Here is a 23,062-nt window from a genome sequence, read left to right as displayed (position 1 = left end):
GGTGTGCAGGAAAATTAGGTCCATCTGTCTTGTTTACTCTTGCTGTACAGGCAGTCGTGCTGATGTATTCATCCGTGTGATGTCACAAAGTAGGGAAAATCCAAACGAGCCATTTTTGGTTTAAATAAATGGTCTTTTTTTTATTGAGGAGGAAGTTTTGAGTTCTGAAACTTACAGTATGTTTCTGTAGTACAATGAACTCTTACATGTCAAAGGATAAAGGAAAATTTGTATTCCTCATCTCATGACCCCTTTAAAGGACCAGGGTATGAGTCCTGAACGTAAGTCAACACCTCATCTGTTTGGGAGAACATTTAACTCACTTTTAGTACTTTACAGTAGATATTTCAGCTTGAAATTGCTGCAGCACATGTAATGAACCACGTAATATCTTTTGGCAAAAATGTGACAACAGTTGATGTTTTAGTTGGCTTTACTATGCAAAAGTCCATTGCCCAGTTAAGTGATGTGAGCAACCATGTAGGACCAATTACATTTTCCTCTTTCACTCCACATCTACAGATTTGTTTGTTCCTTTCCTTAAAAGCTTTTCAAACCAAGTCACATGGGAAAGATCTGTGTCAAGCATCAATAGGGCACTTTGTATCTCATCATTCCATATTGGGCGTTTGTTTTGTGATTCATGGAGAACAGCTCGCTGAACCATTAGTTGTTTGTGAGAACAGATATCTTTACCTGACCTCACTTTACTTGGTTATGTTGTGCTATGTTAGCCTTAAGGTAGAATTCAAAGAAAACCATTTTTGAGATACTGCAGTGTCAGGCTTATTCACGCATCGAAAAGGAAACTCATGTCCCATTCTAAACCAGCAACAAATATAGCTGTGTATATGTTTGTTGTTTGGTGTAGTGGCTTAAGTTTAGCGCTGTGAAAGTTTCTGATTAGAGCCCTACTAAAAGACGAGCTATGAGTTGTCACCATTGTACCATTGAGTAATGTTCTGGGTTCAGTAAGTTAAGCTGTATCAATAGGATTTGTGGTTTTACCACAGAAAATACTCTGGACTCATCTCTCCATTAAAAAAAAAATAATAATACATTTATGGTGGTAAAAGAAATAGGACCATGCACTTTAAGCCTTTAAAAAGAAGTAATGTGGCAATGCCACAAAAGGCATGCCACTTTAACTTGTATTGAACTCAGGTTACTTTAAGGGGGATTGTTCCTGTTATAGGTTTACTAAAAGTCACTTTGGATAAAAGCGTCTGCTAAATGATTACTACATCTGTGTTAAAAGCTCATCAAGGTGATCGATACATCGAGAATTCCTTTAGAGAGGCAGACTGAGGCACTTGAGCAGGTGTTAGTATGATGCATTGAGGAGAAAATTTATTGGATTACTGATCAACTCAAGTGGGTGATAAATACATCGCATGTTAGTGTGAAAGAGCTCTGTAAGACTACCTACTTAGATCTGACACACAAGAAGCTCACTTCCTCTGTGTGCTGGATCAGTTGATCAGTTTCAGTGTTCAGATGCAGCGTTCAGATGTTCAGATCTTTTTATATTTTTATATTAGAGGTTTCTTTATGTCCCACAGGTTGATTTTTATTAAAACTAACATATTTCAAACTTTTTCATTTTGTTTGAAAATTCTGTTGTCTCAATATGCATTTATAGCTACAGTAATTTTACACAAATTATGACTGTCTCTAAATTGAGTGATTTCCAACATAACCAACAATTTTCAACCAATTGTTTTCAAAAGTTAGTGTACGTGGTTACCAAGGAGACATCAGTGTCAGTGAAGAGCATGCTTGAAATGAAATCAGAGACATTTGTCAAGGTAACTTGACTAGAATATTTTTGTGTAATTTCCACTCAAGCTGTTATTTTTTCAAAAAGTGTGGAAAATATTTAAGGAACACTAACTCCTCCCAGAGCTTTCAGGCTTCATTCACCAAACTCTGTATAGACCTTCAAACTGTTCTATTGACCTGTTTCATGTGACGGCACTGTATGACTGCGCTGCCATGTTTGTGATCAAAATTCCACATTGCTTCATTGTGCTGCGCTCTGGGATATGGCACAAGGCGGCAACATTTTTGTTTCTATTTATACATCATTAAAAGGTGATACTGGTGTTTACTTGCCATAGCCAAAATTTAATTTTTCTTTCAATAAAGTTTTATCTCTTAAGTGACCTGGCTTCATTTTGACAATGTCAAACAGCTATGAAGGGGGAGAACACAGATAAAACACTTGTGGGTCTTTTGCTAATTTATTCAGACATGTCACTAATGCCTAGTGGACACTACACGACTCAAGCTCGTCTCCTTTGATGTTTTGAGTTGGCGACTGCTCTGCGATAAGAAGTCTCGGATCTCATGACGAAAGGTCTTGTGTGCGCACTCCTGCGACATGCCGAGGCTAGTCCCCGACGCTATGAATATTTTCAAAACTGCCTGATATCTAGACGTCTTGTCGTCATGTGTGCGCACTGTCCCAACGAGTGTATTACTCCCTGCTAATTCAGAGTCTGGGGGACAGAGTTTTAACTTCTATCAAGAGATTATGGGAGGAAGATTTAAACTTGGTATTGGAGGAGGGAGTGTCTGCTAGGATTCCAAAAAATGTCAAGTCTGCATCTAGAGATGCAAGAGTATTGGACCCCCTCTAAACTGTATAGGCTTGGTCTTAAAGACACACCCACCTGCTGGCGATGCCAATCAGAAGATGGACCACAACTCATGTTATTTGGTGGTGTGTTAAGATCCAGGAATTTTGGTTGAAGGTTCAGAGTTTTATATGTGATGTGTCGGGCACTCAAATTTCATTTTGCCCCAGACTCTGTATTTTGGGCAATGGGGCGGTCATCAATATGGGGGATAAACACATAAACAATTGGGTTCTGACCAGTGTTATGATTGGTAGGCAGGTTATTTTAAGGAGATGGAAGTCGGATAGAGCGCCTTAATTTCCGGAGTGGTGTGCGGAGATGGGGAGGGTGACAGTTTTCGAGGAGGTGTCAAGTAGAAGGGTGGGGTTTGGGGATTTGTTTGATAGGAAATGGGGCAATTATTTCGCGTTTTTGGAGGACTCTTGGGGAGGAGCTGTGGAGAGAGAAGTTTAGTTTTAATTACGTATGATTATTATATTTTCTTTTTTGTTTTCTTTTTGTGTGTGTGTGTGTGTGTGTGTGTGTGTATTCTTATACAGTGGTGTGAAAAAGTGTTTGCCCCCTTCCTGATTTCTTATTTTTTTGCATGTTTGTCACACTTAAATGTTTCAGATCATCAAACAAGTTTAAATATTAGTCAAAGATAACACAAGTAAACACAAAATGCAGTTTTTAAATGAAGGTTGTTATTATTAAGGGAAAACAAAATCCAAACCTACATGGCCCTGTGTGAAAAAGTGATTGCCCCCTAAACCTAATAACTGGTTGGGCCACCCTTAGCAGCAACAACTGCAATCAAGCGTTTGCAATAACTTGCAATGAGTCTTTTACAGCGCTGTGGAGGAATTTTGGCCCACTCATCTTTGCAGAATTGTTGTAATTCAGCCACATTGGAGGGTTTTCGAGCATGAACTGCCTTTTTAAGGTCATGCCACAGCATCTCAATAGGATTCAGGTCAGGACTTTGACTAGGCCACTACAAAGTCTTCATTTTGTTTTTCTTCAGCCATTCAGAGGTGGACTTGCTGGTGTGTTTTGGATCATTGTCCTGCTGCAGAACCCAAGTTCGCTTCAGCTTGAGGTCACGAACAGATGGCCGGACATTCTCCTTCAGGATTTTTGGTAGACAGCAGAATTCATGGTTCCATTTATCACAGCAAGTCTTCCAGGTCCTGAAGCAGCAAAACAGCCCCAGACCATCACACTACCACCACCATATTTTACTGTTGGTATGATGTTCTTTTTCTGAAATGTGGTGTTAATTTAACGCCAGATGTAATGGGACACACACCTTCCAAATAGTTCAACTTTTGTTTCGTCAGTCCACAGAGTATTTTCCCAAAAGTCTTGGGGATCATCAAGATGTTTTCTGGCAAAAATGAGATGAGCCTTAATGTTCTTTTTGCTCAGCAGTGGTTTTCGTCTTGGAACTCTGCCATGCAGGCCATTTTTGCCCAGTCTCTTTCTTATGGTGGAGTCATGAACACTGACCTTAACTGAGGCAAGTGAGGCCTGCAGTTCTTTGGATGTTGTTGTGGGGTCTTTTTTGACCTCTTGGATGAGTCGTCGCTGCGCTCTTGGGGTAATTTTGGTTGGCCGGCCACTCCTGGGAAGGTTCACCACTGTTCCATGTTTTCGCCATTTGTGGATAATGGCTCTCACTGTGGTTCTCTGGAGTCCCAAAGCTTTAGAAATGGCTTTATAACCTTTTCCAGACTGATAGATCTCAATTACTTTCTTTCTCATTTGTTCCTGAATTTCTTTGGATCTCGGCATGATGTCTAGCTTTTGAAGATCTTTTGGTCTACTTCACTTTGTCAGGCAGGTCCTATTTAAGTGATTTCTTGATTGAGAACAGGTGTGGCAGTAATCAGGCCTGGGTGTGGCTAGAGAAATTGAACTCAGGTGTGATAAACCACAGTTAAGTTATGTTTTAACAGGTGGGGCAAACACTTTTTCACACAGGGCCATGTAGGTTTGGATTTTGTTTTCCCTTAATAATAACAGCCTTCATTTAAAAACTGCATTTTGTTTTTACTTGTGTTATCTTTGACTAATATTTAAACTTATTTGATGATCTGAAACATTTAAGTGTGACAAACATGCAAAAAAATAAGAAATCAGGAAGGGGGCAAACACTTTTTCACACCACTGTATGTGACCACAGGGGTGTTCGTTGTCGGTCAGGGTGGGTTGGTGATTGGGGAGGGGTAGTAGTGGGGGTTAAATGTTGATTCAGTGTATATATGTTGTGTTTTTCTTTTGTAATATATCTACGAATCAATAAAAAATTTTAATAAAAAAAGAGAGAGAAACTGTGCTCCGGTTTTTAGTGTCTTCTTTCTCGCTTTTACTTTATGCTTTATTATCATTCAGTAAAACACAGACGTAATGATTGATGTATGTCCTCATGAAATCAAAGACTCTCTCCTCGAAATCTGAACACAAATGTTCAAAAGGGACCACCAGGTGTAACGGTTATGTCTCGCTTTTTCATTTGGGACCGGATCACCCAAAAACTCATCTTAATACCAGTGTACACATTGTCTAAGTCTGGGAACGAATGGTCGTGTAGTTGATACACTACAATCCTGAAGTTTTCGCACCAGCACGACGAAAAACCGGACTTTGAGTCACAGGAAGCTGACTGCAAGTCGTGTAGTGTATGCTTGGCTTTATCTGTATGTGTCAATTATATTTATAACATCATCGATTAGGATACAATTAAACTGGAAATGCACATAGGACAATGTTATTCATAAAACCCAGTATGTCATAACTTTAACCCATTGTAATAAATAAAAAAAAATAATTTTGTATTTAATGCGTATTTACTGTTAGTCAATAAACAACACATCATAAGATCATGAAGCGCAGACTTTATTCACACCACCAGACTACAATATAAACATATATGATATTCACTAATATGCCTCGGTTGCTTTCTGTGTATTCTTCATGAGTTAAAAGCAGCTCTTACATTCATACAGACGGGATCATCTTTTTGTAATATTGTGACCAAATCCGAGCAGAAAAACAAACATTTGTAAGTTCTGAATGAGAGATGTTTACAGTGATGTACCGGTAGACGTGTTACTCATGGGTCACACATCAGACTCGTCTCCATACAGAGATAAATCTTTTGATCAAATATATTTAAATGTCTGTGAAAGTCAAATTTGTCAATATTTTTGCTGACCTTGGACCTGTATACATATTTTCTGGGACTTTGCATGATCAAAAGCAATTTTTGAGGTTTTTCTTGATATTGTTTTACGGTTGTTTTTCCATTTACCACCATTGTTTCCTCCCGCTGTTGGTCACAAATATGGTGGCTGTGGGGAAAAAGTGACGTCACTGAAACTTATCAATAATAGTGTGGTATGACTTTTCTGATAGTTTCCGCATAGCAGACGATCAAAATCAGAAAAATCCCATTGACTCCCATTGATGGAATGTTCTGATCAAACACCAACTGTCAAACATTTAAATGTAAACAAACCCACACAAGGCCTTTTTTTATGCTTTCAAGAAATAGTTCACCCAGGGGCCTGGGTAGCTAAGCGAGTAAAGACGCTGACTACCACCCCTGGAGTAGCGAGTTCGAATCCAGGGCATGCTGAGTGACTCCAGCCAGCTCTCCTAAGCAACCAAATTGGCCCAGTTGCTAGGAAGGGTAGAGTCACATGAGGTAACCTCCTCGTGGTCGCTATAATGTGTGGTTCTCGCTTTTGGTGGGGGGCAACTGAGATTCGTCCTCCCCCACCCAGATTGAGACGAGTCACTACACCACCACGAGGACTTAGAGTGCATTGGGAATTGGGCATTCCAAATTGGGGAGAAAAGAAAAAAGAAATAGTTCACCCAAAAATTTAAATTCTCTCATCATTTACTCACCCTCATGCCATCCAAGATGTGTATGACTTTCTTTCTTCTGCTGAACACAAACGAAGATTTGTAGAAGAATATTTCAGCTCTGTAGGTCCATACAATGGAAGTAAATGTGTACCAAAACTTTGAAGCTCCAAAAAGCACTTTAAGGCATCATAAAAGTAATCCATACGACTCCAGTGGATTAATTAATGCCTTCTGAGAACTGACGCATGCACAAAGCTGAATTGTTTTTGCTATAGATTTGTATTTGTATCTGTTTCTTTATCAAAATTGTGCTTGCGTGTGCTTATCCTGGATGCCTCAACCTACTGAAAAACTTTAGATTATGTCTGCGGGCATCATTACAAGAGGAAAGACTAACTTTTCACAGATTCCCTATAAATGAACCTGAGCTATGGCTGATCAGTGTTCACTGGGATGTCAATACACCCATTGAGTAACTCCAAATATTAAGGGTGTGCAGTGAATATTTTTCCCATGCCATTGCAACGTGCTTACGTCACGTGAGAGGCCACGCTATTTTACCCCTCTCATGAGCGTGCGCGCATATGACCATGGCCGTATTAACACACAGGCTTTACAGGGCTTAAGCCCCTGTATACTCCCACTTCAACATTTGCGGGAGGGCGTGTATGTAAACCTGTTCAGCGTGAGACGCTTAAGTAAACACAGACGGTGCGCATTGGCTAAACCCATCCGTGGGTGACAATGCCCCCCAACACACACACACACACACACACACACACACACACACACACACACACACACACATATGGGATGACATGAGGGTGAGTAAATGAGGAGAGAACTTTCACTTTGGGGTTAACTATTTAAGCTGCTCTCTCTAGCCAGAAACTAGCCAGAACACTCTATAAACCAGCTTAAACATGCTAGCAGCTACCTAGAACATGCTACAATGCCTAGCAACTAGCTAGAACACTCCAGCTAAAATATGCTAGCAATGCCTAGCAACTAGCCAGAATATCCTAGTAACTAGCTATAACATGCTAACAACACCTAGCAACTAGCCAGAACACTCCAGTTAAAATATGTTAGCAGTGCCTAGCAACTAGCCGGGACACCCTAGCAACCAGCTAAAACATGCTAGCAATGCCTCGCAACTAGTAAACAGCTACTGGCCAGAACATTCTAGTAACTAGCTAAAACATGCTAGCAACTAGCTAGAACATGCTAGCAATGTTAAAATCGGTCTGTCTGATGGGTTATTGTTTGACTGTGTGTGTGACTCACTGACGGTCTAACTATCTAGCTAGTTAGCTAGCTGGCTGTTTGTCTTTCTGTAATGTCCATCAAACTTCAAACCATCAAGCTTCTAAATTTTAAAACTAGTTTAAACTTTCAGACATCAAAGTTTGTCACTGCAAACTTTACTATCAAGTTATACTGTATATGTAATAGTATTTAGAATACATATAATGCTAGCAATGAAACTAACATTAGCAAGACAAAGGAGTCTGCATTTTTATTCCAGAAATGTTTTAAAATGTAATTTCTACAACAGAATTTTATCAAACAAAATACAAACATGATTTGAGATGTGGTGGAAATGTTTGTGACGTTTTAGAAAAATGACAAAAATCTCTTGTGATGCAATGATATCCACTGTTGGAACATTTTAGTAGACAAATGAAATAAACTAGTTAGAGTGTAAAAAGTGTTTTAAGAGTATATTTTCTTGAATTTCTCTTCAAAATGAAAAACTTTATATAAGTCCAGAGGGCCAAAATTGCCCATAGTTAAATGCTTTCTTTAAGAAGCAACCAGATAAAGAGATATCTGATCATGCCTGCTGTAGACTGAAAAGTTATTACCAGTAACCTTTTTATTTCTTTTTTATTCTAGGCTCATCTTCCATTTGCTGTGGTGGGCAGTGTTGAAGAGGTGAAGGTGGGGAATAAAACAGTGAGGGCCAGGCAGTACCCATGGGGAGTAGTTCAAGGTAAGAATCACAAGATTCAGATATTTCAAAATAATTCCTAAAGAAAATGTGCCAGAGATTTACCATAGTAACACTAACTGTAGTAACTATGGTATTTTGGCAAGAATGCAATTATATGTCCGTTGCCAGTTGTAGTTATACTTTCTATAATTTTTATTCCTATATTTCTAGCGCTAAACTAAGTGTTTAGGCTACTATTTTATATAACACATACTGTTTTATTGAAACCATAGTTACATCAATCAGTGGTAATAAGGAAACATCTACTGTATGGTTTTACCTGTGTTAACTATGGTTTAACTACAAATACTGTACCTCAATTAAATTATAGTAAAGTTTCAAAAGAGATGCGTCACTCAAAAACATTACGTAATTCTGTTGGCGAGGTTAGTTGATGTTTGTGATCTATTTGAAAATCAGACAAAAAGACAAAACTACGGGAGTGTGTGGGCCTGGGTAGCTCAGCGACTGAAGACGCTGACTACAACCCCTTGAGTTCGTGAGTTCGAATCCCAGGGCATGCTGAGTGACTCCAGCCATGTCTCCTAAGCAACCAAATTGGCCCGGTTGCTAGGGAGGGTAGAGTAACATGGGGTAACCTCCTCGTGGTCGCTATAATGCGGTTAGCTCTCGGTGGGGTGCGTGGTGAGCTGTGCGTGGTAGAGCCCGACCGATATGGGATTTTTGAGACCGATACCGATTTTAGAGAGGGAAAATTCACAGATTACCGATATGGTGACCGATATAGTTAATTTTTGAGCTGGAATGAAAACGGATCTTTTATATGTGGATTGTGCACCTATTTTGCACCGATATGACTATGCAAAGGTACTCAGAAGGCTGCTTTCTTAAACAAATATTTTTATCAAAGAACATTTGACATTATTATTATATATTGTCAACAAATTCTAGAAATGAACACTGAGAAAATAAAGAATAAATAAAAATACAATAAATAGCTTAATAAACATCAGTACTGTTAGTATAAGTAAATTGCTGACCACTGAAATAAAGAATAAATTAAATTAAATTAAAATAAGTACTGTGTGTTTAGTATCAGTCAAATGCTGACCATTAAAATAAAGAATAAATAAAAATACAATAGCTTAATAAACATCAGTACTGTTAGTATAAGTTAATTGCTGACCATTTAAATAAAGAATAAATAAAATAAAAATCAGTACAGTGTGTTTAGTATCAGTCAAATGCTGACCATTAAAATAAAGAATAAATACAAATAAAATAAATAGCTTAATTAACATCATTACTGTTTAGTATAAGTCAATTGCTGACCATTTAAATAAAGAATAAATAAAATAAAAATCAGTACAGTGTGTTTAGTATCAGTCAATGGCTGACCATTTAAATAAAGAATAAATTAAAATAAAATAAATAGCTAAATAAACATCAGGGGCCGGTTGCACCAGCTATACGTACGTTACAACTTAGCCTAGTTGTGGCGTAAATGGGCACTAAGTCACAATTTACGCTCTACTAAATATTTGATCGTTGCACCATTACATTTATGTAGGACATAACCCTACGTATAAACTAAATATATACGGCAGACTCCGACCAGGAGTAACTGATTGAATAATAAAGCAGACTCATTTACTGACATCAATGAGCTCTTGTTTTGCATGACAGGCTTCAATCCTTTCGACATATATGATGATGTTGGCATTTAAACTCATTTACAGTTACGAGAGAGAAAGAAAACGGTGCCGTTTTTAGGGTGCGTCGCCCGGTGTCAAGTTTCAACACATTCAAAAAAATATATATAAAGGATATTAAAATGAATAAATGTCTATTTTTCCAGCCTGTTGTATTAGTATGTATCACCCGTCATTTATTTTAGATACAGTTCCTATATATTATTATTTACACAGGGCAAATATTCTATTTATTAAATCTACTTTTATTACATATCCTATTTTAATGTCTGGAAAACCAGACTTTTAAATATTACATTTTATAAATGCAACGACTGGAATTGTTCGGTTGAAGGGGTACGAAACTGTGAATCCTGAACAAAACAGTTTGGTGAATACATGTTTACTCATTAGCTTCCACTCAGCTGACAAGCAATGAAAGTAGCTACGTGATTAGCTAGTTAGCTGTAAGCTCATTGCCACAGAGAGTAAAAGATGGACTTTATTTTCTTTCCAGCATTGTGTCTCACCAACTAGTCAACAGCGAAGCGTGAAATCAACACTCAGACACAATCCACCACCGCACCGTTGTCTGCTGAGCTGCAAAAAGATGCTCTGATGTTTACCTTTCAATCTGCTACATTACTGACTGCACTGACAAACTGTAGCTGGCTAACAGCAAACAGACATTTACATTTTACATTTACATTTATGCATTTGGCAGACTCTTTTATCCAAAGCGACTTAGTGCACTTATTACAGGGACAATCCCCCTGGAGCAATCTGGAGTTAAGTGCCTTGCTCAAGGACACAATGGTGATGGCTGTGGGGATTGAACCAGCAACTTCTGATTACCAGTTATGTGCTTTAGCCCACTACACCACCACCACTCGAGTGACATGGTTGTCAGGGACAGGGTTAATGTTATATTAGTTATATAAAATGATGGGGTGATTTTTTTATTAACTTTTCAGTATGTATTTCACAAACTAGTTAGCAATTTAAGGAGAAGAGATCACTCAAATCCACACGGTTTAACTCCGCCCTGTCTGCAGGACCACCGTCAGTTCAGAGTCAGCTCTGTAAACAATGGAGTCGGAGCGCGCTCTGCTGGACAAACTACGCTATGAAACCAATTTTAAAGCATTGTTTTCTGCATTATATGTTCTGAAAAAAAGTTTTCATATCGCCGCATAGCGGTAAAATATACACAGATAAAGATATGTCGGTGAAATGCTAATATCGGCCGACCGATATATCGGCCTCCACATGCGCTATGTCTCCGCAGTAACGCGCTCAACAAGCCACGTGATCAGATGCGCGGATTGACGGTCTCAGAAGCGGAGGCAACTGAGATTCGTCCTCCGCAACCCGGATTGAGGCGAGTCACTACGCCACCACAAGGACTTAGAGTGAATTGGGAATTGGGCATTCCAAATTGGGGAGAAAAAAAGTACAAGAACAAAAATTACAGAAAAAGTACAAGACTGTACTTCATGTCCTTCATGAGGGCATGAATTACAATTCCTTGAAGCATTGCAAATAACATAATTGAATAAAAATTGATTGATTTAAAGTTGTTTATAAATGTAAAATCAATATATATAAAGTTTATTGTAAAATATTCAGATATTTGCAAATATACAAGTAGTTTGAGAGTGTAAGAAGACCGACTATATTGCATCATACACGGTGAGTTTTGGAAGTGGGCGGTCACCGCAGAGCTCTTTTGACGCACTTTGTTTTGCCGCAGCGCTGATTAGTGGATCTCTCTTCAGGATTATGGGTTGTGTAGTTCTTCAGTAGAAATTGTGCTATTATACATGATTTTTAAAACATTAAAATTGAAATGACACATACTGATGGCACACAGAAGTGTATACAATTGATTGACAACCTCTGGGCTAACAGTAGGCCTGTCTTTAATGGTTTAGAAGTTAATGTAAAAAATCATTTCGCCAATGGAGAAAATGAAAAGGATTTTTACATCAGACTGTTGCGCTCTATAGAGATACTTTGAAAGGCTAAAACACTTGACTGTGCGTGAAACATAACAGTGTGCAAAAAAAAAACGAGAATACCCTGGCCTTGAGTACAACAGAAATGATGAAATCACATTCTTTTCACATTCTTACAGTTTAGTCTCTTGTTTTGGGTGCTTATGCTGAGCGTTACCCTGTAACCCTGTAAGAGGATTGTGTTTGAGGGGCTGGTGGAATATGTCAGCCACACTGGGACTTTTATTTGAACTCTGCTCTTCATTTTTCTCCATCTCTTCATGTCCCTGAGGATGCTGGTTGAGAGGTTTTTATGATGCCTTTCATGTTAAAACAATCCCATCAATCAAAGCAGTGATAAATACCACTCTAGACCGCATCTAATTACGTTTCTTTCTCTCAGATATTAGTGAGCGAGTTCTGCCACTGATAAGGTCACCTCATTTACCACAAATGTTTTTCATTTTAATTGCTCATACAGCTCGAGTAAAAACTTGTGCTTCATGAAAGATATGCCCCATGTTGAGCAGTTTATGGAATGAAAATAACAGTTTGTTTCATGAAGGCTCAAGAACTTTGTTCACACTGCACATAAATGTGATTTGTTTTTCAAATCTGAACATTCGGACTGTCATTTTGTGATGAAATCAGATTATTTTTTTCAGACAGTATAGTCAATATCCGGTGTATCTAGCGGCCAAGTGGCTTCCTCAAACAACATCTGAGAGTAGCTGTCAGTATGGTTGACAGGTCGCAAGACAGGAGATTTTGCCTCTGCTTATGTCTATCATGACATCTTTGCGTGGTCCTAAACTCACAAAGCACATCAGAGAACAGCAACAGAGGTGTTATGCGATTCATGCCTAACCCTAACCGTGCCCAAAACTGCTGAATCATTCACTCATTCAGTGTTCACTACATAGTGAATGCCACATAGCTCACTATATGAGGAAAAAGTTAGCAAAAATTAGAGTATTCAGACACAGCTCCAGAAAATATTTTGCACTTTATATGAGATCACATACACATTGAAATCCGATCTGACCGATCTGAGACTTATTTTAAAAAATCTGTTTTTAATCACACATGGATGTGGTTTGAATCAGGTTTATACACATCAAATTTCATGTGTTTTTTTAGGACCCTATGATTTTCGCAGTGCAGAAAACGCTGACAGAAATGCGGAATCCTGTCATAACATTTTTATAAAATATAAAACATGAAATTTCAGGGAATTTGACATTTTTGGGAAAAAGTACATGTATGAAAAAAACAATTAATTGAATTAAAATCATGATATGTCTTTAGTTGAAGTCAGAAGTTTACATTCACTTAATTTTTTAACCACTCCACAGATATCATATTAGCAAACTATAGTTTTGGAAAGTCGTTTAGGACATCTACTTTGTGCATGACATGAGTCATTTTCCAACAATTGTTTACAGACAGATTGTTTCACTTTTAATTGACTATATTACAATTCCAGTGGGTCAGAAGTTTACATACACTAAGTGAACTGTGCCTTTAAGCAGCTTGGAAAATTCCAGAAAATTATGTCAAGCCTTTAGACAATTAGCCAATTAGCTTCTGATGGGAGGTGTACTGAACTGGAGGTGTACCTGTGGATGTATTTTGAGGCCTACCTTCAAACTCAGTGCCTCATTGCTTGACATCACGGATAAATCAAAAGAAATCAGCCAAGACCTCAGAAAAAAATTGTAGACCTCCACAAGTCTGGTTCATCCTTGGGAGCAATTTCCAAATGCCTGAAGGTACCACGTTCATCTGTACAAACAACAGTATAAACACCATGGGACCACGCAGCCATCATACCACTCAGGAAGGAGACACATTCTGTCTCCTAGAGATGAACGTAGTTTGGTGCGAAAAGTGCAAATCAATCCCAGAACAACAGCAAAAGACCTTGTGAAGATGCTGGAGGAAACAGGTAGACAAGTATCTATATCTACAGTAAAATTAGTCCTAAATCGAAATAACCTGAAAGGCTGCTCAGTAAGGAAGAAGCCAATGCTCCAAAACTGCCATAAAAAAGCCAGACTACAGTTTGCAAGTACACATGGGGACAAAGATCTTACTTTTTGGAGGAATTTCCTCTGGTCTGATGAAACAAAAATTGAACTTATTTCTTTTATTAATTTTTTTTTTATTGATTCTTACAATAAATAAAGAAAAGCAAAACATATATACACTTCCGGTCAAAAGTTTTGAAACACATTCTTTATTATAATTTTTTTTTTCTTCACATTTTTGAATAATAGTAAAGTCATCAAAACTATGGAATAACAGAAATGGAACTATGGGAATTATGTTGTGACTAAACAAAATCAAAAATAAATCAAAACTGTGTTATATTTTAGCTTCTTCAAAGTAGTCACCCTTTGCTTAGAATTTGCAGACATGTACTCTTGACATTTTCTCAACCAACTTCTTGAGGTATCACCCTGGAATGCTTTTTAAACAGTATTGAAGGAGTTCCCATCTATGTTGGGCACTTATTGGCTGCTTTTCTTTATTATTTGGTCCAAGTCATCAATTTCCAAAACTTTAAAAAAAAAAATTTTTTTTATTAAATTGTAGTTTTATAATGAATAAATACGGTGGCACAATGATATTTTTGTCTACAAAACTAATTTCAAACATTTAAGCATACACCTTCAGATCAAAAGATTTTTAAGATCATGAGAAAAATTTCAGTCAAGTGTTTCAAAACTTTTAAACTGGTAGTGTACATAGAATCAACATTTAAACCCCACAACCACACCTCCCAAATTCCAACCCCACCCTCACCCCCAACAAACAACCCTGTGGTCACAGATGAGTATATACACGCACAAAAAAAGCAAACAAACACAAAAACAAAAATATATATATATAATAATCATACACATTTAAAACTATACTGCTCTCTCCACCGCCCCACCCCGAGAGCCATCCAAAAACTCCAAATAGTTGCCCCATTTCCCAACAAACAAATCCAAGGTACCCTGTCTTCCAAATGACACCTCCTCAAAAGCCGCCACCCTCCCCATCTCCGTGTACCACTCCCGAAATGGGGGCACTCCAGCTGACCTCCAACCCCTCAAAATTATCTGCCTGGCGATCATCACACTGGTCAGATCCCAACTCTCTATGTGTTTATTCCCCACCTCAATGACCGCCCCATTGCCCAAAACAAAGAGTCTGGGGCGAAATGAAACCCGTGCCCAACACGTCACACACAAAACTCTGAACCTTCAACCAGAATTTCTGGATCTCAACACACCACCAAAAAACACGGGCCGTGTCTCCATCCTCCGATTAGGCATCGCCAGCAGGTGGGTGTGGCTTTAAGCCCAAGCTTATACAATCTAGAGGGAGTCCAATAAAATCTATGTAATATCTTGAATTGCATCTCTAGATGCAGACTTGACATTTTTTGAATCCTAGCCCACGCTCCGTCTCCCAGACTCTGAATTAGAGTACAGTACACTGATGCCCCATGACCTTTTCCAAAACAGTTATCACCATTCCAAGAGTATCTGCCACTTTAGGGGGGTGTATGCTACTCCCAAAGATAGTACAGGGCAGGTGGCACAGGTGTAAATACCTATAAAACTGAGATCTGGGAATCCCAAAATGTTGAACCAAATTTTTAATTGATCTCAACACTCCACTCTCATATAGGTCACTGAGTGTATTTACCTCCCTCACAATCCACTCTGACCAGCAGAAAGGCGACTTATTAATACAGAATTTTGGGTTCAGCCATATGCTCGAAGCAACATTTAAATAAATGTCTGAATTAAACACTCTGGACACTTTTGTCCATATCGAGTGCAAATGCAAGATAACGGGGTGTAACTTAACTTCTCCGATTAGTTTGATAGGCTTTGCAATGTCAAAATGTGGCAAGAAGTTTCTGTTCAGTACAAAACCAGGGAGGGGCTCTCTCAGGTGGAAGCGACCAATGAGCCAAATGTCTGAGACCGAATACATAATAATAAAACAAAATCTTGGTAGGCCTAGCCCACCTTTGTCAATCGGCCTATGTAACTTATTGACATGTAATCTGGGACACTTACCATTCCAAATGAAGGACTTCGCTATGCTATAAAATTGCTTGAAATAAGAGAGGGGGACATCTACAGGGAGAGATTGTATCAGGTAGTTACATTTTGGAATACAGTTCATTTTAATAACATTAACCTTCCCAATCATAGATAAATGTAAAAGCCCACCTGCCCACATCGCTCGAAAACCTTTTTATTAAGGGGTCAAAATTAACTCATTAAACTAAATCAAGACAAATTTGCTGGGAATTAAATGCCACAATACTTAATGCCCTGTTGGGGCCACTGGAAGGCGCCCGGCTGAAAAGCCGTTACTGGGCAGTACGCTGTCAGAGCCAAAGCTTCGGATTTAGACCAATTGATTCTGTATCCTGAGAACTTAGAAAAGGAATGAATAATTCTGTGGAGGCAAGGCATAGATCTAGAAGGGTCGGAGATGAATATTGCTTATGCGCCACACCTCCCGCCATCACCCCTGGAAAATCATCCTCCTTTCTTATCGCGGCTGCTAATGGTTCCAGGGCAAGACAGAACAATAATGGGGAAAAAGGGAAACCCTGCTGGGTGCCCCTATCCAGAGTAAAATAATCAATTTGTTTGTACCACCGCTAACGGGTGTCTATAAAGTAACTTAATCCATCCAATAAACGTACTCCCATTTCCAAAATCTTAAAAAAGATAATTCCATTCTACCATATCAAATGCCACTGACCACATGATATTGATGAAACGCCTAATGTTATCAGAAGAGCTGTGGCCCCGAATAAACCCCACCTGATCTATATATGTAAGAGATGTCATAACTTAATCGATTAGCCAAATTTTTGACATTATTTTAACATCTAGCTGGATCAGGGAAATTGGACGGTAACTCTTACACTCGCTTGGATCTTTGTCCTTTTTAAGAATCGGACTAATCCGGGCTTGCATCATGGTTGGCGGAAGCTTTCCATTCTTTAACGATTCCATATAAACTTCTAGCAAAAGTAGAGCCAATTCTATAGCATAAGATCTAAAAATAACTCAGCGGCAAAGCCATCTGGCCCTGGAGTCTTGCCTGTAGACAAGGCCTTAATTACCTCGCCAAGCTCCTCCAAGTTTATCTCGGAATCAAGAGAATTTTTTTGCTCAGTTGTCAGTTTAGGGAGTTCTAATGGTTCCACAAAGTTTCTAATATCTTCATCAGTAGACAAAGACGTGGAACTATAGAGATCAAGAGAGAATTCTTTAAAAGTATTATTAATAAAAATTTTACCACCAGCAGATTTCACTGAGGGAATGGTAGAAAAAGACTCTCTCTGCTTTATATATCTAGCCAAACGCTTCCCTGCTTTGTCCCCCGACTCAAAGAATTACTGTCTTGCCCTGAATAGCCAAAACTCCACCTTCTGTGTCAAAATAGTATTATATCTGTATTTTAATAGGGGCAATTCTCTGAGGACATCAGACGTCATTCGGTGCTTCAGCTCTGCCTCGGCACTTTTAATATTCCCTTCCAACTCCATGAGTTTTCGTGCTTTGGATTTTTTGATGAAAGAGGCATACTGTATGATCCGACCCCTAAGAACCGCCTTAAGTGCCTCACAAGCCACGCCCACAGAGGATACTGAGGACCAGTTGGGCTCCATATAAACATTGATTTCAGCCTTTAACATTTGTTGGAATTCAAGATTTTGCAAAAGGGTACACTATCTGATTTCTTTTTCTCCATATGAGGCAACACCTCTGAACTCACCAGGGCGTGATCTGAGACTTTAATCTGTTTGAGACATTTGAATTGTAGATGTTTACTTATCAATGTAATGACTCCCCTGCACTTACTTGAGCCAGCACTAAAGAAAATATGTCCACCCCATATCTTCCCAAAATTTTCAGCTGCCTGTGGGGAAAGATGCATTTCTTGAAGAAACACTTTATCATATTTCTTACGTAAAAGAAAAGAAATAACCCTCCTTTTTATGGGGTGCCCCATTCACATTCCATGTGGAGAGAGACAAACTCATATCAACATCTGACATTTTGACATAAATTAAATTGTCAAAAATAAAATAATAAAAACCACTTTCCAACATTGGTGCAACAATCAACCCCCGAACATCCTCCAGAAAAAAAAAAAAAAAGAAAAAAGAAAAACGTGCACATTAACCCCGCGCATGACAGCGCCAACCGGCATCCATCCCTCTAAACTCAAACAGTCCATATACGCCTACGAGAGCCCTAGCTACAACTTTGCCATTGGATTGCTCGATTCTGGTGCTTCTATACAAATTTTGTGAGACAGAATTACACAACAGAAAATAATCTATAAAACAAACTCCAGCCAATGGGCGGAATAAGCACAAAGAATGTGTAGATTCATCCACATAACTGTCCCGAAGATGTGTTCCTCCACAAAACAAGCTCCAGCCGCTAGCGGAACAAGCAAAAAAAAATAAATTAAAAAAGTTTCCTCGGGCAGTCAAACAAATGTTAAGATAGCCGGCCCATTCGGCTGTTACCTGAGTGTAACAAATGCCCTAATCATTCTAATGATTTGCAAGAAATATTCCACAAATCAAACTCCATCCGATAGGATGCATAAGCACAAAGAATGTGCAGATTCATCCACAAACTGTCCCAGAGGAGTGTTATTCCACAAAACAAACTCCAGCCACTATGCGGAACCAACACAAAAAGAAACAAAAAATGCACTCCGCTTCCTCGGACAATCAAGAGAATGATCAGTGAGTCAGGCCCACTCGGCTGCAACATGAGAACCACCAAATTACTTACTCCTACAATTGACTTTATGAAGGACATTGCTTGCTCTGAGCATGTAAATGCTTTACGGCCATCCTTAGCATCTGTTCTCGATTTGGCCGGGAACATCAGAGCAAAAGCGACCTTCCATTGATATAAGAGTTTCTTGCATTCCTTAAATCGATCACGTTTCTCTCTTGTCGAATTCACAAAGTCTGGGAACAAGAAAATGCAGTGGTTCTTCCAAGAAAGCCTTCCTTTACTTCTCGCCTCGCGTAACACGAGATCTTTATCGGTTGATCTCAGAAATTTGGCCAGAATTGATTGGGGCCTGTCTCCCTCCGTGGATCTCCGAGCTGGAACTCTGTGAGCTCGCTCGATTTCCAGCTTATGGCCTGTAATGGCGAGTAGACTCAAGAAGAGCTCGTCTAGGAATTTCACCATATCTCGGCCTTCTTCATCCTCAGGAATTCCAACAATTCGGACGTTGTTTCGCCGGTTCCGATTATCAAGGTCTTCCAACTTGCACTCCAAGTCCGTCTTGGACGTTAGCGGGTTAGCAGCTAATTTCCTCTCCGATGACTCCAGATAATCTATCCGTTTCTCGACATCCCCCACTCTTGTAACCAACTCAGTGAATTTTGAGTATTTCTGTAACTGCTGATCTCCTGGGATTTTCATGCACAACAGTCTCTAGAATTTTCACCGAATGGTGCCAAAAACAAAAAAACATCCAGTGAGCGGTAGTTTTGTCGACAGAAATGCCTTGTTGATGAGAGAGGTCAACAGAGAATGGCCAGACTGGTTCGAACTAACAAAGTCTACGGTAACTCAGATAACCGCTCTGTACAATTGTGGTGAGAAGAATATCAAATCAGAATGCTATTCGAGATGCGGGTTGGCGCTGTTTTGGTGGCACGAGGGGGAATATTAGTCAGGTGGTTTTAATGTTGTGTCTGATAGGTGTGTGTGTGTGTGTGTGTGTGTATATATGTCTCTCTCTCTCTCTCTCTCTCTCTCTCTCTCTCTCTCTATATATATATATATATACTGTATACACACAGTTTATGCAACAAAACCATATTTTCCATCATTCTCTGTTGCAACATAAGAATGATAAATATTATAAAAGAAAAATGGCAAACCTAATTCACATTCCTTTTCATTTTGTTACATTAGTGGTGGCCAAAATCACTTGAACGCATATCATAACTGTTAATTCTAAACTTCCATTATATTTGAAGGCAGCCTGTACATGAAGGTCCAAAAGTCTGAAACCACATTGAAAATGTGGATTTTTTTTTTTCTTCAGTTAAACATGAAAATAAATAAAGTTTTTGGAAAATTAAAAATACTATGCTAAAATAAAATGCCAATAATCTTTTTGTAATTTAAATTGTTGTATTTAATTAGAAACTAATACAAAATAGTAGCATTTTAATAGTGGTCTCACACTTTTGGACCCTACTGTATATATCCATATCTTTATTATGCTAGTATTTTTTATTTTTTTATTTTTATTTTTATTTTGCAAATTACTGATCTTTGCATCAGTTTTCTCTTAAAAGTGGAAAACTGAAAAAACTATATTGTGATAAATCCTAGTGGAATTTTATTTATTTTTTTCGCCATTTGATCTTTAAGCTAAAAGCTGCGTTGGTTCGCCAAACGAATGGTCTTGTAAATGGGATAGCACTATCTGCTAAAGTGTTGTGTCCAGACTGTATGACAGATGGGAGACTGCTGGTATTTGTTTCCTCCCTGCTATTTTTGCTTGTGTGTTTGGGGAAGATGGCTCCCAGGGGCCGTTTATTCAAGGGTCAGTAAATTGCTCTCAGTCCCTCAAATGTGAAATTTGATTGGAGCAGTACGTCCATTCCAGATGGGAGCTATTCTTCCTTTATTAACGAGAGATATGAAACATTGTGTTTTGTTGTCTAATGTTCTTACTGTCAATCCCATATTACTGTTCATTACAGTATCCACGAAACTCTCAACAGGATGTTGCCTTCCACACTTCAAAACGGAGTGTGGAATGTTGTAAACTTCATGCATTCGGTGCTCGTGGCTTGCCGTACGTAGTGGAAGGGCAGAGTTACCTGGCTGTGTTGTTGGTCTGACAAAACAATTGTAAATGGAGAATGTAGCAACTAGCGAAACTTTAGTGAAGACAGCACATTACAAATTTAAGTTGAATGCTTTACCATCACCCCGTGTGAATGTTCATTAGTTGAGATACAAGTGTTGAACTGAGGTTGGCTAACGCGCTAAAGCTAGCAGCAACACATTGCATGCATTTGAAATATTACTTCCATCAGCTGTTAAACATCAAATCTTCTGTGTAGTAAAAATGTTAAGTGTTCCATTTTAGATGATACTATACTTTGAAAGTTTATACACTACATGGCTGAGTGCATTATGTAAATTGTAAGTGCATAGTGTGGAGTGCATCATTTGGGACACAGAGTCTTCCTCCTCCATCAGTGTGAATTCTCTCCCACTGATATCAATCTACAGACCGGAAATGCTCCGTTAACTGTGAGAACGTGTCCACTGAAGTCCAAATGGACACACTGCAGGAGGCATTCACTGAAACCTGTCAAAAAAATGTCATATCCATAATTTCATATTTCACCCCAAAATCAAAAGAATGAAAAGACAAATTATATTTTACTTCAAGAACATGAAGCCTATTATTAGGGACATGAAGCCATTAAGACCTTTTTGCATTTGTGACATTATTTTCATGACAAGCACATTTCCCCCCCAATTCTCATTAACGCAAAACATCTTATTTCCATTAATATAACATAAAAAAGAGAATGATTTATTATTAAAATTGGAAAATATATTTGCATCATGGTTGTGGATGTGTTGTAGAGGTGTGCACAGGAATTAAGTTGAAGCCTGAACTTAGTATATTCCCGAGGCTGTGTGACCTGACCCGACCCGACTGGTACGGTACCATCAAATTTTAAGCCTGAACCTGACCTGAACACTAAATTGCTCTCTCTCTCTTTTTATAATTTGTTTTGCAAGCAAGTAAATTTTTTTGCAATAGGCTGTATTTTATTTAAGCATCATAGGCAACATTCATAACCGTTAACATTCACAGTTTTAACAAATCTAATTTCACGGTGCCACTCAGCATACCACAGCAAAAGGAAATAAACATTGGCTTGCCGTTTATCAAATGCTAAAAAACATTTCTGGGTAAAGAACAATCTGGAATCATGTGTAACAGTGTAACGGTCCTCTTTGAAGCCTGAATTTCTTAAGAACGTCGAATCTTTGTGCGTAAAAAAAAAAAAAAAAATCAAACAGAACACGAGATGCGTTTTTAAAAACTAAAAATGTGGCGGTTCTGCATGAGATACTGGGAAAAAAAAAGTTGAAACAATTAAACAATTGAAAAACAGTGTAGAAACACGAAACAACATATTCGGTGTGAACAGCCCCTAACTCATCTCTTAATGCCTATATTAGGCTACATTTAATATATAATATTTATTTAAATGTATAAAAAAAAAAAATCAGTATATTTAAAATAGGTCTGTTTTGCATGTACATTTTAACATATAAATATTTAAATAATTAAAATAAGTGATGAACCAATTTCTTGCAAGTTCTTTGAGACAAAGTATAAAGTAAATATATTTATGATTATATTTTTTAATGTTTGTTGTGATGTACCATGTACCATGATTAACACAATCACAGAAAACTGTGCAATTAATTAGTTGAAAACTTTTAATCGATTCACAGCCGTAATTTATAATAATATTAATAATTAGGGGTGTAAATCGCAAGTTTCATCACGATACGATCTTATATAGATTTTCTTACCTAGCGATCAGATGTTTGCCGATACCTCAGTCTGCCGCAATTTTGATTTGATTCAGAGTCCTGCGATTGATATTACGATATGATGTGCCTAATTTACACAATCAATTAAATAAAGTCACATACATGTGATCATCAATCGTTTAATGACAGCTTATTGCCTTGTGGACTGAAGTAAACACTACAGTGACAAATTGTCATCTCTACAACAGTTAGAAGTCTAGCAAGTCTTTCAATCCAAAATACTTACATATCCACGACTTGT

The 23,062-nt window shown here is 38.3% G+C and overlaps 1 protein-coding gene across 2 annotated transcripts in view; it reads left to right on the top strand.

The window, feature by feature from the left end:
• Positions 1–23,062, top strand: part of LOC127429345 (septin-8-A) — a 79,940-nt gene that overhangs the window by 29,870 nt on the left and 27,008 nt on the right. For both annotated transcript variants that reach the window (XM_051678322.1, XM_051678323.1), the window contains exon 6: positions 8,400–8,496. In XM_051678322.1, the coding sequence (XP_051534282.1) occupies positions 8,400–8,496 (97 nt within the window). The remainder of the gene's footprint in view (positions 1–8,399; positions 8,497–23,062) is intronic.

The sequence above is a fragment of the Myxocyprinus asiaticus genome, chromosome 38 (genome assembly GCF_019703515.2).
Source record: "Myxocyprinus asiaticus isolate MX2 ecotype Aquarium Trade chromosome 38, UBuf_Myxa_2, whole genome shotgun sequence".
Lineage (NCBI taxonomy): Eukaryota > Metazoa > Chordata > Actinopteri > Cypriniformes > Catostomidae > Myxocyprinus > Myxocyprinus asiaticus.
This window is presented reverse-complemented; position numbering and strand designations above follow the sequence as displayed.